Below are 13,357 nucleotides of genomic sequence, written 5' to 3'. Positions count from 1 at the left end.
GGAGGCTAGGGGGCGGGTGGAGCTCCCAGGTTGGGCGGGGCGCCCGAGGCTGGGCACGGCCTGGGGGTTGTGGGGGTCCTTCGGCTGGGCGTGCGGTCAGGTTGCAAGCTGCCCTCGCCCAGGCCGAGAAGCCGGCTAGGCTGTCTCTGCACCTGTCCCCTGGCCCGCCTGCTGGGCCTGTCTGCAGACTGACCTGCCAGGCTGGGGCTGACCCCATTTGATGGCGTGGGGGGTACTTCTGCTCTTGCCCGTGGGCCCCGCTCCAAGGCCAGGCCCAGGATCTGCCCTGAGGCCCACCCGGCTCTAGCGAAGCCAGTTGCTGCCCTGCCCCCCCAGAGAGAGAGCTGCCGGACCCCCTGGACCAGAAGATCGTCACGTGGGAGGCGGTCCAGAAGGAGAACTTCCTGAGCAGCCTGGAGAAGAAGAGGAAGGACAGTAGCGCGGAGGTCCTTCGGAGGACCGCCCACAGGTGGGGGCCGGCACGGCGGGCAGGGGGTCTGCAGCGGGGCTGCTACCAGCTCTGCCGGGACCGGCCATTCTTACTGGAGGTGGCCGGCTGCCCTCAAGCCGGTGTGGCCTCTGGGCCAGAGGATCAGGCTGGGGAAACTGAAGCGTAGAGGGGAGCAGGGCCTCCCGACCCCAGGCCTGGGCTATGCTGGCACCTACCTACCCGCCCCTGTAGTCGGGGACACTGGCCAATAAGTGTGGCGTCCTCCCTACCGTGGGGTTTCCGCAGGGACTCAGCCACCCTCCGTCCTTCTCTGTCCAGCCCTCTTCCATGCCCCTCACCAGTCCTGGCTGGGGGCCCTTCAGTTCCTGTCTGTGTGCTGGAACCATCCTGTCTGCGCCCGCACTGTCCCCAAGGGCAGGGAGAGCAGGGAGGGCACCCAGCCCCTCCCTGGGCACCCAGCCTTTCTCATGCTCCCCAAAGAGTTCAGGCACCACCAGCTGTGGGTCCGGGCGAGGGACGAAGGAGGCGGGAGGGCCACAGCGCCCAGACCCGGTGCTGAGAGGTTCCGTGAGCAGGGACCCCGAGGGGCCTGGGTAGGCAGGGAGGTGAGCCACCAGGGGAGCACCAGTGTCATGCCTGCCGTGGCCATTTGCTCTGCCACAGGGTGGATTTGGTGGCCAACTGCCTAGGTGGGCTGCGAGAGCAGGAGAAGCGCATCAAGGGCTTAGAGTCACAAGTAAGCTGGCGATTGCGGGTCCCTTTCTCACCAGATGGGCACGCGTGTGCGGGGTGTGTGGCACCCATATGTGGGGACCTTCCCACACCCTGTGCCCCCGTGGCTGGGGCGGCAGAGAGGCCTTCCTCAGGGTGTTGAGTTGGCACTTGAGCCTGCCGTCCCATCCACTTAGCAGAGACTGTGCCCTCTGCCCACCCAGCCTGGAGCCTGGCCCTCTGTCCCCTGCCCTTGGGTTGCAGCCACTTACAAAGGGCAGGCTGATGGGCAGCAGGCACCCTGGCAGGTCCCCCCTGCCATGCGAGCTCTGGGCTCCCCTGGACTCCTGTCCATCTTACAGATCAACTACTGCACGGTGCTCCTGTCTGCCGTGACTGACACCCTGGCCCAGGGCCACAGCCCCTGGAGTAAGTGGGGTGGCAGAGTGGGTGGGCATCTGGAGGGTGGAGGCCTCGGGTGCCCCCTGGAGGCCACAGTCCTCTGACAAAGCCTCGGACCTGGCCGGGCCGAGGGGCTCAGCTCCCTCAGACCTCTGAGGCGCTGCCTGGCGTGGCCCTCCTAGGCTGCCCCTCTGTTGGGAGCCCTGGACGTGGCCTGGGCAGGTTCTTCTGACTCCCCAGCCTTCCCCTGGGCAGCTGGTCTCTGTGGGGCCCACCCCTGGCCTCTAGGCAGGGCCCCTCCCACCTTCCTGAGGCTGTCCCAGCCGCTGACGGGCCTTCCTCCCCCACCAGGCTCTAAGAACTACAGTGGCGGTGGGAGCCTGCAGCCCTCTGCCGACCACGGAGGGGGCCCTGGCAGCAGAGAGCGCCCTGAGGCTGGCCAGCCGCCCCCCAACACCTGAGTCGCCTGGCCTGTTTGCCTGCTGGCCACCTCCTCTGGAGCTCCGCTTGGCCCCTTCTGTCCAGATCCAGCAGGAGAGGTGGGGTGTGGCCCTGAGCTGCCACCTCTCCTCCCCACAGTGGTGCACCCGGCGGCAAGTGGTCCTCTAGGCCTCTTCCGACGGCCACCTCTTCTGGGAATTCAGCTCTGTCCAGTGGACGCACCACCACGGGCAGTGCTCAGAGCCCCCCCCCCCACTTTGTTCTGGCTGAAAGAGAGTGTCTGACATGCTAGTGGCTGTCATTTCTTCCCTTTGGGACCCAAGTGTCCTCAGGAGTCAGCCGGCCAGCTCTCGCGTGCCCCAGCTCCCGGCTCCCACCCAATGCAGCTTGCAGCGACTGCTCACAAGCCTGAGCCTAGATGGCCGCTGGGTGCCACCCACCTGGCCCTGAAACACCCACACCTCAAGCTCCCTCTCAAGGTGCCCAAAGTGCCCGCTGGCCGAGGTTAAACTGGCCCACAGGGTGGGGAGTGGGGTGTTCAGACCACTCAAGGCAGAACTGCACTTGGGACGGGGGTGGGCATCCTTCTGCCAGGTCAGTCCGTCTTCCCGGGGGACCCTGAGCCAGGAGAGGCAGGGCTGAGTCCCCACCATCCCGGAAGTGGCCTGGGCACCCGTTGGACTTCCCAGCCCACTCGGGGGCCCTCCCTGTGCACAGGAGAGGTGCGGAATGGCCCCAGCCTGCCAACAGCCCCATCCTGGCTGATATGTGCGAGGTGACCCAGCCATGACCCGTCTGTGCACAGGCCCGGGTGAGCTCTCAGGGGTACAGACAGACACACGGAGCCTGGATGAACACCCAAAACCTTTACTGTCCCCCACAGGGCAGTCACAGCAGGGCTTCCCAGGCAGGGGGCCTCGACACCAGGGCCCACCTGCAGGCCGTGCCCACCAGGCTTCCTTCCCAGGGGCTGTCTGTGCCGCCTCTCCTCCACCTGGACCCAGGGAGCTGCCCCAGGCAGCGTCTTCCTTCCAAAGACCAGCCACCGGGTGGGTTGGCCTCGGGGTCGGGCCTGGCTGGCTGCCCCGGGCTGGGCACTGCCCGGTCTGCCCCTGTGCGGCCTGCGGCTCAGGCGGCCAGGCCCGGGACGGCAGTTCCACCTCAGGCCTCGCCTCCTGGGCCCTCGGGGCTGCCGTCTTTGCTCCGGAAGTGGTCTCTGCTCCGCTTCCTGCTGCCACGGAAGCCGACAGTCTCCACTGGCGCGGGGCCCCCACTGGAAGGCCCCCCAGGCCTCCCCACCTCCTGCAGTCCCCCCCGGGGGCCGCTCTCCTCAGTCTCTGGGCTCGCGGCCAGGTGGGCCAGCTTCACGGTGTCCTCGGCTGCACCTGGCACTCCTGCCTTCCTCAGGACTCGGTTCCTCCCGGGCCTGGCCTCGCTGGCTCGGGCTGGCTTGGAGAAGAGGATCCTTCCCTCCCCGTGGCTGGAGGGATCCTGGTTGAAGGAGGGTGCGTAGTCAGGGGACGCAGCCGGGCTCCGGGAGCCCAGGAAGGCCAGGGCTGCAGCCCGGTTGCTCTGCTCGCTGCCCTCAGCCACATCCTCCAGGCTGTACTTGGTCCAACGCTCAGGGTGGGTCACATAGTCAGGGACGGAGGGCACCCTTGGAGGGACAGGGCTCCAAATAGCCCTGCCCGGGCCCTCCATCGGAGACTGGTCTGGGGGTGACAGGGGCTGCTTGAAGCCCCCACTGTCACCCCTGCTGGTGTGGGCCACCCCCTCCAGGCAGTCGAAGATGTCGTGGCTACGCTTGGAGAAGGTGGAGCTCATGCCTTTCAGGTGGAAGGGCTGGACAGTGGCTCCAGGCAGGCCCGCCGGGGGTGAGGGGGGCTCATCGGGGCCTGAATCCCCCTCAGCCTCGCCGCGCAGGCCCTCTGGGGACAGTGCTTCCACCTCAGCACTGCCAGGCAGACTGAGGTCTGTGTCAGAGTCGCTGAGGGAGACCATGTCAGAAGGCAGGGTGTCCGACTCTGTCCCCCGCTCCGCCTCGCCTTCGGCCTCACCCACTCCTGCCTGAGCCATCTGTCCGGAGGGCCAACACCACACCTGGACCAAACAGCACAAGGGCAGGTTCAGTGCCTGGAACCTTCCCTCCAGCACAGCGCTGCCCCTGGGTGGGAGATGGGGGCAGCAGAAAGGCTGTGACCGCCACAGAAAGGGACAGGGCCCACCCCAGCCTCGGAGAACCTGCTCTCACCTCCCTTCTTCCCTGGTGCCTGTGGCGGACACTGGCGCACTGGCTGGGTGGGTGGCCAGGCAGGTGGAGCCCCGAGGCAGGTCCTCACGGCACAGGCGCGGTCGTCCCCACACAGCCCCTTTTGGCCGCTCAGCTGGGGTGAGTGCTGGGGAGAGATTCACCTATCAGACCAGAGAGGAGGGTGTGGAAAGGCACCCAGCCCCGAGAGAGGGGTGTTTTGGTTCACAGACCTGGAGCAGGCACTCTCGACACCTAAGCACACTCAATCCCAATGTCCTCTTCAAGTCAGTCCTAACTCCCAGCTGCCCGGAGCGACGACAGGGTGGCCTGCTTGGGGACTTCACCAGTCAGCAGCCCAGCCAGGGTCTGAACCCAGGACCCAGGGCAGCCTCTGCTCCATCTGTTCTACTATTGTTTGTAAACTGCCTAGCACAGCGCCTGGCATGCGGAAGGCACTCCACAAAGGCCGGCGCACCCTTCTGGATCCTGTTTGTGGGCACTGTCCCACGCATCCTGAGGGTCTAGCTCTCAGGGAACTGGGGTGTTCATGATCTCAAGCAGCTTTGCTGGGTAGAGGCAAGCCCTCAGCAGGCCAGGAGCCACCTCCAACGGGCATTTCTCCTGTAACACTCCAGCCCTCCCCAACCTTTCATGCGGATCAGAGAAATGCTACAGACCCCCCATGCGTGGGCGGGTGTGACTGGGAGCTTGGAGTTTGTTCCCAGGCTGAGAACAGCCCACCCTCCTCCTTCAGCACCGCCGGCAGGCAACTATCAGCAGCTCCTTCTCTCCACCGAGATCCCTCGCGCAGGGTGACCCGTGGCTTGTGCAGCCCGTGCGGATGGGGACCCGCGGACAAGGGCGGCTCTGCGTGCTCTCCATGGGGTCACACGCAAGCGACACGCAATTTCTGTGGGGCGGGGCTCCTCTGGGAAGGAATGACTTCAGGAGAGAAAGGGGTAGGAAGCACATCCCACTATGTTTTAGAGCTGGCAGGGCCAGTGAGGAAATAATTTGCCCAAGTCACAGCTAGAGTTCCAGCCAGTCTCTGACTTTCCAAATTCGCACTATTCTCTGCACGCACCACCCGAAGCCACCGAGTAGCCTGTTCTGTGGGCCACTCAGAAACGGTGATCGGGCCCCATGATATGGAACTAGGGAACCCGGGAGTCGTTTCTTGAACTCAAGGCCTCAGGTTACTTCAAGGGCTCACTGGAGGGCACAGTTGGATCCTGGCCGAGGCGCTGAGGTTTCCAAGGGCCCGGATCGGCGCAGACCAGGTCCCAGGGGCCGGGAGCACTGGTTTCCTTTCTGCTCGTCTCTCTCCTCCTTGAAATTAGAGCCTTGTCTTACTCTGCTCTACGTGCCCAGCGCCTCGCTCTGTGCCTGGCACACAGCAGGCTCTCCGCGGCGGGGAACGAACGAAAGATTCTCGGGGGCCAGGGCCGGCTGGATGGGCCCTGGGCCCGGGCCTCAGGAGGCTCGGGGTCCCCAGGGCCAGGCCGCGAAAGGACGGGGGAAACCGAGACGTCGGAGTGACCGGGTTCAGGGATGCAGGATGCGGCCAGCGGCCTCCCGACGGCCTCCCCCCACCACGAACCTACCGACTCACCGTGGCTTGGCCGCCTCCATCTTGGTCGCGCCGCCTGCCGGGACGCCGCGCTCGGTCCTCTGGGAAACCGAGTCTTTCGCCAGCCAAGCGCCGCCGCTTCTGGGTTCAGAGAACTAAAACCCCCACAAGGCACTGGGCCCCTGCTCCCGAGGCCTGCCGGGACATGTAGTCCTGTGCGTGCGCGTTTCTCGGCGTAACCGCCCTTCCTCCGCATTGGGGGCCTGTTCGCGACAGCCCAGAGACGCCAGCGCTCCTTCAATAAACAAGCAGGAACTAGCCAAGGAGAAAAGGAAGGGCGGCAATCGGATGCAATTCCCGGAATGCTTGAAGTCCGGCGGCCAGCGCCACCTGCTGGCAGTCTTGAGGACCGCGGCCGCCTCAGGCCGAAAGCGCGTTCTCGCGCTCCGCGGACACAATAGCCTCTCGCCGGGCACTTCCGGAAGTAATAGGGTTTCGCCTTTCCCTCCGTCCGTCCGTTTTTTCTTCCGTCGGTCGGTCAGTTCCGGAGAGCAGGCTGGGCCGGTGCCGACCGGAGCGCCCCCGCAGCGTTCCAGTGCCCGGCCCCGCCCCACCGGAACCCCCAAATTCCCCAAGCAGGTCCCCGCAGTCACGCAGCCTCGGATCAGCACCAGGGTCTCGACCCATCAGGGCCGAGGGAGCATCTTGGCTACTGCGGGCTCCGGGCACGTGGCGGAGCGGAGGCTGCCTGGCGCGCCGGTCTGGCCTCTGCTCCCCGTGGCTACACTTCGTACCTGCTCCCCGGGACCTTTCCTGGGCCCTGTCCAGGGGCAAGGCTCTGCCCGGGGCTGTCGTTTAGGGTGTTTCCCCAGGGACACGGACACCCATCCCCTCCCCGTGTACCCTAACCAGTGCGCACCGTACGTGGCCATGGAGAGCTGTGGCTTAGGGGTGGGGAAGCCCCTGGGTGGGGAGGGCAAGGCCCCACTGTGCCCTGACCACGTCTTTCCAGGTTCACCGCCCGTGCAGGGTCCCTGGCCCACTGGGAGCCAGAGCCCAAGGAGCCTGGGAGGGCTGGGCAAGGAGGAGGCCACTGGCCAGCGAGGAGCGGGGGAAGGGAACCGAGTCGGCCAGGACTGGGGGGCCATGGGGGAAAGCCCGTACGGCAGTGAGCAGGCACCAGAGGGCGGCGACGCGCTTGGGAGCTGGCCTAAGGCAGGTCACTTCCTACCCCGTAATGGAGGATGAGGTCCCAGCGTCTCCCCCTCGCTGAGCTTTGCCTCCCTCAGCCCCCAGGTGGGCTGCACCTTTTGCCCCTTTTCTAGCGGGGCGCTTCCTGTCCCACACACTCGAAACCCCACTGCTGGGAAACCAAGGGTTCAAGTAGCTGCCCACCCGAGAGGCACAGAGAAGCTAAGCCCCCACCTCAGCCCCTGGTCTGCAGTGAACCTTCAGCTGCCTCGTTACACTCCGCCTCCCTGCCTCAGCCTCACTGGGAACCCGCTGTGGGTCACCGCCATGAAGAAGGCAGGCCCCAGCCCCTGGGCTGCAACCTTGGGCAAAGGGCAAATGGACCTGTGGGCCCCACAGCCCAGTGGGAGCGGAGAGGAGCGACTCTGGACCTTCCCGTACCCAGATCCTTTGGCCCAGGTGTGGAAGGGGCAGGGAGGAGGGGGAAGCCTGAGGTGCAGGCCCCGAGACCCTTTAACCCCCTATGCAGGGCTGGGGTCGGGTTCCAGAGTCAGTCCAAGGAGCTGCTGAGAGTCCCTGCCACAGGAAGCCCAGCCAGGCTCTCTCGGGGTCAGTTTAGCATGTGTGCAGGTGGACGCCACCCTAACTCCTGGCGACGTCACCCAGCACGCCCGACAAAGCAGCCTGTCCCGGGGCAGGCCCTATCCCAAAGCCCGCTGTGCTGGGATGGGTGGTGGCCAGGCAGGTGGGTCTGGACAACGCTCACCGGCTAGAAGCCTGGACAAAGGGAAGAGACCCAGGTGGGGCTCAGGGCCGGCTCTGTGGGTCCAGGGGTTCTGGCTGAGCTCACCCTGCTGGGCCACTTCACTGGGCTCCCCTGTTGGTGGCTCAGCCCTTCCCAGACCAGCCCTGCCCCAGCCCCTGGCTCCTCCAGCAAAGGTTTACAAGCACCCAGACTGGTGGGAAGGAAGGAAGGGGAAGAACCGGCAGTCCCGGCATCCACGCCAAACCCTCACTGGCCCCGTCGGACGGCGGGCCTGGCACGGCTGCGGCCAAGGCACTCGCCGGATGGGCGGAAACCCAAGGCCTAGGAGGCGTCAGGAGTGGGAAGGAGGGTCCCGCGGGGGGTGGGGCACAGATCCTCCACCACATCCCCCTGCTACCCACCTCAGGACAGTCTGCCCAGGCTCGGCGCAAGGGCGGGGGTGATGGCCCACCATCCCCTCCGTGCGGCCCACCGGGGCCAGCTCCCCCGGCCCAGGAAGGGAGTCTGAGCCGTGCTGACATATGCCTGGTTTGTCCTTCTTTACTGAGTGACTGTCGTAACTGAAGATGTCGTAATTACAGTTGGTGGTGACATGTTAGAGAGGACGGCTGCGCTGGAGCTGAGACAGCTCAGACACTGCTCGAAAAACAGGTGGAGGAGGGGAGTAAGGGCTACAAAAGGCGCCCACTGACCAGCCACGGGGGTGGGTGGGGCGGGGCTGCAGCCCCTCAGCTCGCAGGGCCAGGCCCCAGGGCCAGGCAGGGCCCCCAGTGACCCCAGAGCAGAGGGGCCTCACGGGCCCTGCCCTGCAACTCTGGGCTGCTGGCCGGCTCCCACGTCATCCGCCAAGGGCCGCCAGCCCCGGAAAGGAACAAGGACACCTGGGAAACAAAGGGGCGAAGTGCACAGAGTAATACAGGGGCGCTATGTACACGGGGGCGGGCCCGCCTCCGGCCTCAGTACACGGAGCTGTTGCGGATGCCGCAGCACAGGACCATGCTCAGGATCATCTCGAAGATCTGCGAGGAGAGGGGGACGTGAGGCACGGCACAGGCGGCGCCCCCCACACCCCCAGCCCCCGGCCCCAGCTCACCATGATGACAGCAACCACAATGGCCGCAATACCGATCAGGTACAGCTTCCCAGAAAAGAGCTCATCGATCTTCTGGTGGCAGTCTTCCTGCAGGGACAGACGGCAGGCGGAGTCAGGGCCCCCTTGAGGTGTGCGTGAGACGCGGGCCACACAGAGCAAGCACAGGGGAGCTTGAACCCGTGGCTCTCCCAGCCCGCTCTGGCCGGCCAGCACTCTTGGTTAGGTCTTAACTTGTTACCGTGGCATCAGCTCCGATTCACGGAGACCCCGTGTGTGTCGGAGTAGAACTGCTCCACAGGGTTTTCTAAAGTAGATCCCCAGGCCCGAGATACGATGGACACCCTGGTTCACATCACCTCTGCATGGCTGAGGGCTACCACAGGTCCCTGCGGCCACCAAGGGCCACCACCAGCCTTGACCTCGAGCACAGGCAGCCACACGCCAATCCCACCAGACCGCTCAACCCTCCGGGCTTTGGACAGACTCTTCTGGACTATCGGCGATGGTGCCACCTCTCTGGTGAGCTCTGCCACCCCAGCGAGCCCAGCCCTGGGCAGAGCAGTCCCCTCCCGGCTGGCCATGGCCTGCCCTGCGCCTGCCCTCCATGGCCCAGGCTCCACCCCGCGGCGAGTCCCATCCCCCAGCCACCACTGCGCACCTTGAAGAGGTTGCTGAGGACGGTGCTGCCTGAGGGACACAGGCTATTCTTGGCCAGCGAGGTGGCCAGCGTGGACAATGCACTGGAACCACAGCAGTTCAACTGCAGAAAATAGGGCGGCTTCCGTCAGGCTGGCAGGGGGCTTGAGGAGCGCCGGCCAGGGTCCTGGATGGCCGTGGACGAGCGTCCCCACTCCCACCCCACAGTGCCTCCTGCAGGGCTGCGGCTGCCCTGCGGGCCTCGTCCTGCCCTCCAGGGGGAACTGAGCCCAGAGACAGCCACCCGCGACATGCTGCTCAGAGACCTGGGCCACCCACTCCCGCCCTGGGACCCAGAGAGCAGAGAGGAGCAGCTGCCCCACGGCCCACAGAGGAGAGTGCCCAGGCCGCCCCGTCCCTTGAAGACTGGAGCTTCCGGAGCCCCCGTGCACCTGCACAGCCTGGCCCCTTGCAGCTCCCTGGGCCCCCATGCCCAGCCCCCTGGACCCACGGCAGCCGCACCGTCTCATGGAAGGTCTTCACCACGGCCTTGGCGTTGCTGGCATCATCGTCCAGCACGGCTTGCTGCAGGGCCTGGTCGTAAAACTGTTTCACGTCCTTGGCGATCTGTGGGGAGGACAGGCGGGCTAGGGGGTCACCAGAGCGGGGACCACCTCCTCAGGTGGACATGCGTGCTCACCTGACATACCCCAGGAAGGCGGGGCCCCCAGGACAGACTGCGGGGCAGGTCCTTCTGTCTTAGCTGGCCCCAGCTCAGGCCCAGTGCTGCTGCCTCCAGGAAGCCCTCCTGGACCTTACTCACATAACAGGAGGGGCCCCAAGGTGTACCTGCTATCTGTGGGTGAGGCCAGACCATCCCCAGCAGCCTGAGAAGAAAGCATTCCACCCTCCAGCATCCCCCAGACTGGGATGAGAACCTCATCTGGTGGGTCCGACTCACCTGGTCCTTGTTGACAAAGCCCCAGATGCCGGCAGCCACTTCACAGGCAAACAGGATCACCAGGCAGGTGAAGAACTAGGGGGCCGCCAAGGGCGAGGTGGGAGGAGGAAGCAGACAGAGGAAGCAGTGAGTTAGTCTGGGGACACCTGTGGGGGCTTCCTAGGGCCCCAGGCTGGCAGGAAGCATGCAGTTCGCCTTCTTGAGACAGCAGACACCAAGTGGCCCGTGGGATGGAGGAGGGGGTGATCACCACAGCCTGAGGGGAAGAAGCTACGCGGCCTCATCATGAGCAGAACCTAGGACTCAACCCGGGACCGAGATGCCAGAGCCACATCCTCCCCACCCAGCCCAGGGCTCCGATGGCGGGGGGCGGGGCGGGGGGGTGCGCCCCCCGGGCCCCTCTGTGGCACTGCACCAGTGAAGCCCTGGTGTGGGAGGGGGTGCCTCGGCATGCCTCAGTCTGCCAGCGGAGACGTTGGTACAGGTTACCCACACATGGCCAAGAAGAAAGGGGCGGCCAGGCTAGAGGGGAGCGTGGCTGGAACGCTCTCCCTGTTGTCTGTGGCTTTTCTTACACAAAGGAAGAAGAAGCAACTTTGGGGCTTAGAATCAGGAACAAGAGAGAACAGTTTAAGAACAAAGAGGACAGCCAGAGTCCAGAGTCCGCCGGGCCCCCCCACCCCGTCCACCAGGCAGGCGAAAGAAGGGCAGATGGCGGCCCTGCCTGAGCTCCGCCCAGAATGCCTCCTCCAGCGTGCCTCCCCTGCCATCCCAGGACCAGCAGGGACCCCACCTTACCGTTCCTAGCAGGCACTGCGACTCCTGGATGGCCCCATAGCAGCCCAGGAACCCCACAAACATCATCACGGCGCCCACAGCGATGAGGATGTAGATTCCTGGGGGTGGGGGGGGTCACAGCACCCTTGGTGCTCTGCCCTCATGCGCCCCCAAGAGGCCACCCCAGGCCTCCCCAGACCTTGTGTGCACAACACTCTCCCAACGCCACGGGTCCCACAGCCCCTGAGCCCCTGGCCCCGGCCCCCGCTGGAGGGGACAGCAGTGAGGGCCTGGGACAGGTTCTGCCCCAGCAAGTAGGCGTCCTCTCCTACCTCCGTTTCCTCTTCCATGAGAGGGGTAGGGCCTGCGGGACCATGCAGGCCGCCCCGCGGGATGGGCTGAGCTTGTTCCTGCCCACAGTGTGTGCGTGAAGACCCTGCCTGCCTCAGTACCTCCCGCTGACCCCACCCCTGCCCGCTGCCCCGGGAGGTGCTGGCCGCATCTCGCTGCTGACCTCCAACGTCAGCCCAACAGATTCCGATTGTCCCCAGTGGCCACAGCAACCCTGGCAGCAGCCCGGGTCACGCTCAGCGGGAGGGGGGCCGCTGTCTGCCACCAGACTCAGAAAAGGGCCGACCCGGGCCACCTTGTAGGCTCCCCCAAGCCTGGCCGGCCACTGCCTATGGGCGCTCTGTAGAGGGGAGCAGACCCGGCCTCCCACGGCCCCTCCTGTCCTTGGCCCTGCACATGTCCCCATGTGTGAGGTGAGGCGGAGACCCCTGGCCCCTGCAGCCACGTCACCAGGGGAGGTTCGCCGAGGTGACCCAGCGCAGCCAGAAGCCTTGCACACCAGGGCATTTCGGCTTTCTTGGGTCCTGTTAGGGGACTAGAAGCCTTCCCCTGCAGGGTCTCTGGGAGACACAGGCTGGTCAAGGGGCCACTAAGGGCCCCTCCGGAGGCCCCACTGGCGGATCTTACTGACAGACGCCAGCTCCCCCAGGCTCCAGTCGGGACTCAGCCTGGCCCTGCTCCCCGGGGAAGGTTGGTGGGGGGAGCTCGCCCTGCCAACCAGCCCCACCTCCCAGCGGAGGACAAAGAGCCCTTGTCAAGGCTCCCATCTGCTCCCCACCCCCCGCAGGGCCCGCAGCACCAGGCCCTTGAGAGGCCCTGGAAGGCTGGCCTGGGGTGGGCAGGGCCCTGGGCCAGTGGGGCTCTGAGTGCCCCCCACCAGGCTCAGCCAGGAGGACACGGAAGGCTGCACCAGCAGGCGGTCCTTGCCCCTGGAGCCAGTTCGTGTGGAGCCAGGTCCTGAGAAACCACACCAGGAGGTGGGGGAGTTCCTAGCAAGCTGGGGGTTGGGCCTAGAAGGCTGGTAGGGTGCTTGGCCCCGAGGGACGGCTGGGAATCTGCAGGGGGGGCATGCTAAGGACCCTCCTGGGACTGCTCTGCCCCCTTAATGCCCTGTGCTGACCGGGCCTGGGAACCAGCGCAGAGCTACTGGCTGCCTCAAGCCTGGGGTGGGGTGGGTCTCCCTACGGCCAGGGGTCACCCTGACAGACGAGCACTGAGGCCGGGAGAGCCGTGGGCAGGGCCCTGGAGGAGGGGCGGGCAGCCCTCCCTGGGGCCAAAGCTCTAGTCTGCTCTGGGAGCCTGGCAGGATGGCCCATGTCCAGGGCCGTGTCTGCCTTCCTGGGACCCTAGTTCAGCAGCCCAGCAGGTGTTCCCGCCTCCGCAGGACAGAGGGACAGGACCGAGGGCCCACGAGGGCCAGACTGCAGCTGCTGGCAGGGTGGGGACAGGGCCCAGCGGCAGGAGGATGAAACCCTGCAGACACGGCCGCTTCCTGCCCTGTGCCCCGCCTACCCCTTGGTCTGGGCCAGCACGGGGCGCCCCAAAGCCACCCCTTTAAAAGGCTGAAACACCTTGACACGTGCTTGTCCACAAGCGCTGGTCCGCCTTCCCTGCTGGGAGCCCGAGGGGCGCCCAGCACGGCACAGCAGGAGCCCCTCCTCCTGGCCCGCCCCTCTCTGGGATGGGTGTGTAGCAGCTGCCGAGGCCCAAGGCACCCTAATAAGGCCGAAGCAAGGTGCCGGGCAGCTGAGTCAGG

The 13,357-nt window shown here is 65.9% G+C and overlaps 3 protein-coding genes across 3 annotated transcripts in view; 1 reads left to right on the top strand and 2 right to left on the bottom strand.

Annotated features, from left to right (window-relative positions):
- TRPM5 (transient receptor potential cation channel subfamily M member 5) overlaps positions 1-2,025 on the top strand; it is a 22,216-nt gene extending 20,191 nt beyond the window's left edge. The window contains exons 21-24 of the mRNA XM_004389435.1: positions 337-469; positions 1,115-1,187; positions 1,525-1,591; positions 1,916-2,025. Coding sequence (XP_004389492.1) covers positions 337-469; positions 1,115-1,187; positions 1,525-1,591; positions 1,916-2,025 — 383 coding nt within the window. The remainder of the gene's footprint in view (positions 1-336; positions 470-1,114; positions 1,188-1,524; positions 1,592-1,915) is intronic.
- An 831-nt stretch (positions 2,026-2,856) lies between these two features.
- Positions 2,857-6,133, bottom strand: TSSC4 (tumor suppressing subtransferable candidate 4). Its single transcript, XM_004389434.2, has 3 exons — positions 5,869-6,133; positions 4,257-4,401; positions 2,857-4,105 (listed from the first exon to the last, which is right to left on the bottom strand). The coding sequence occupies exon 3, from the start codon at positions 4,079-4,081 to the stop codon at positions 3,167-3,169; it is 915 nt and encodes a 304-aa protein (XP_004389491.1). The 5' UTR covers positions 4,082-4,105; positions 4,257-4,401; positions 5,869-6,133; the 3' UTR covers positions 2,857-3,166.
- Positions 6,134-8,619: 2,486 nt separating this feature from the next.
- The window catches only part of CD81 (CD81 molecule), a 21,502-nt gene continuing 16,764 nt past the window's right edge, over positions 8,620-13,357 (bottom strand). The window contains exons 3-8 of the mRNA XM_023724398.1: positions 11,272-11,369; positions 10,474-10,548; positions 10,035-10,139; positions 9,535-9,636; positions 8,877-8,963; positions 8,620-8,802 (exon numbers count right to left, since the gene is read on the bottom strand). Coding sequence (XP_023580166.1) covers positions 8,740-8,802; positions 8,877-8,963; positions 9,535-9,636; positions 10,035-10,139; positions 10,474-10,548; positions 11,272-11,337 — 498 coding nt within the window. The 5' untranslated portion in view covers positions 11,338-11,369 and the 3' untranslated portion in view covers positions 8,620-8,739. The remainder of the gene's footprint in view (positions 8,803-8,876; positions 8,964-9,534; positions 9,637-10,034; positions 10,140-10,473; positions 10,549-11,271; positions 11,370-13,357) is intronic.

The sequence above is a fragment of the Trichechus manatus genome, unplaced genomic scaffold (genome assembly GCF_000243295.1).
Source record: "Trichechus manatus latirostris isolate Lorelei unplaced genomic scaffold, TriManLat1.0 scaffold00244, whole genome shotgun sequence".
NCBI lineage: Eukaryota > Metazoa > Chordata > Mammalia > Sirenia > Trichechidae > Trichechus > Trichechus manatus.
This window is presented reverse-complemented; position numbering and strand designations above follow the sequence as displayed.

Coding starts and splice junctions, on each gene's coding strand:
- TSSC4 (XM_004389434.2), bottom strand. CDS start 4,081: ATGGCTCAGGCAGGAGTGGGTGAGGCCGAAGGCGAGGCGGAGCGGGGG.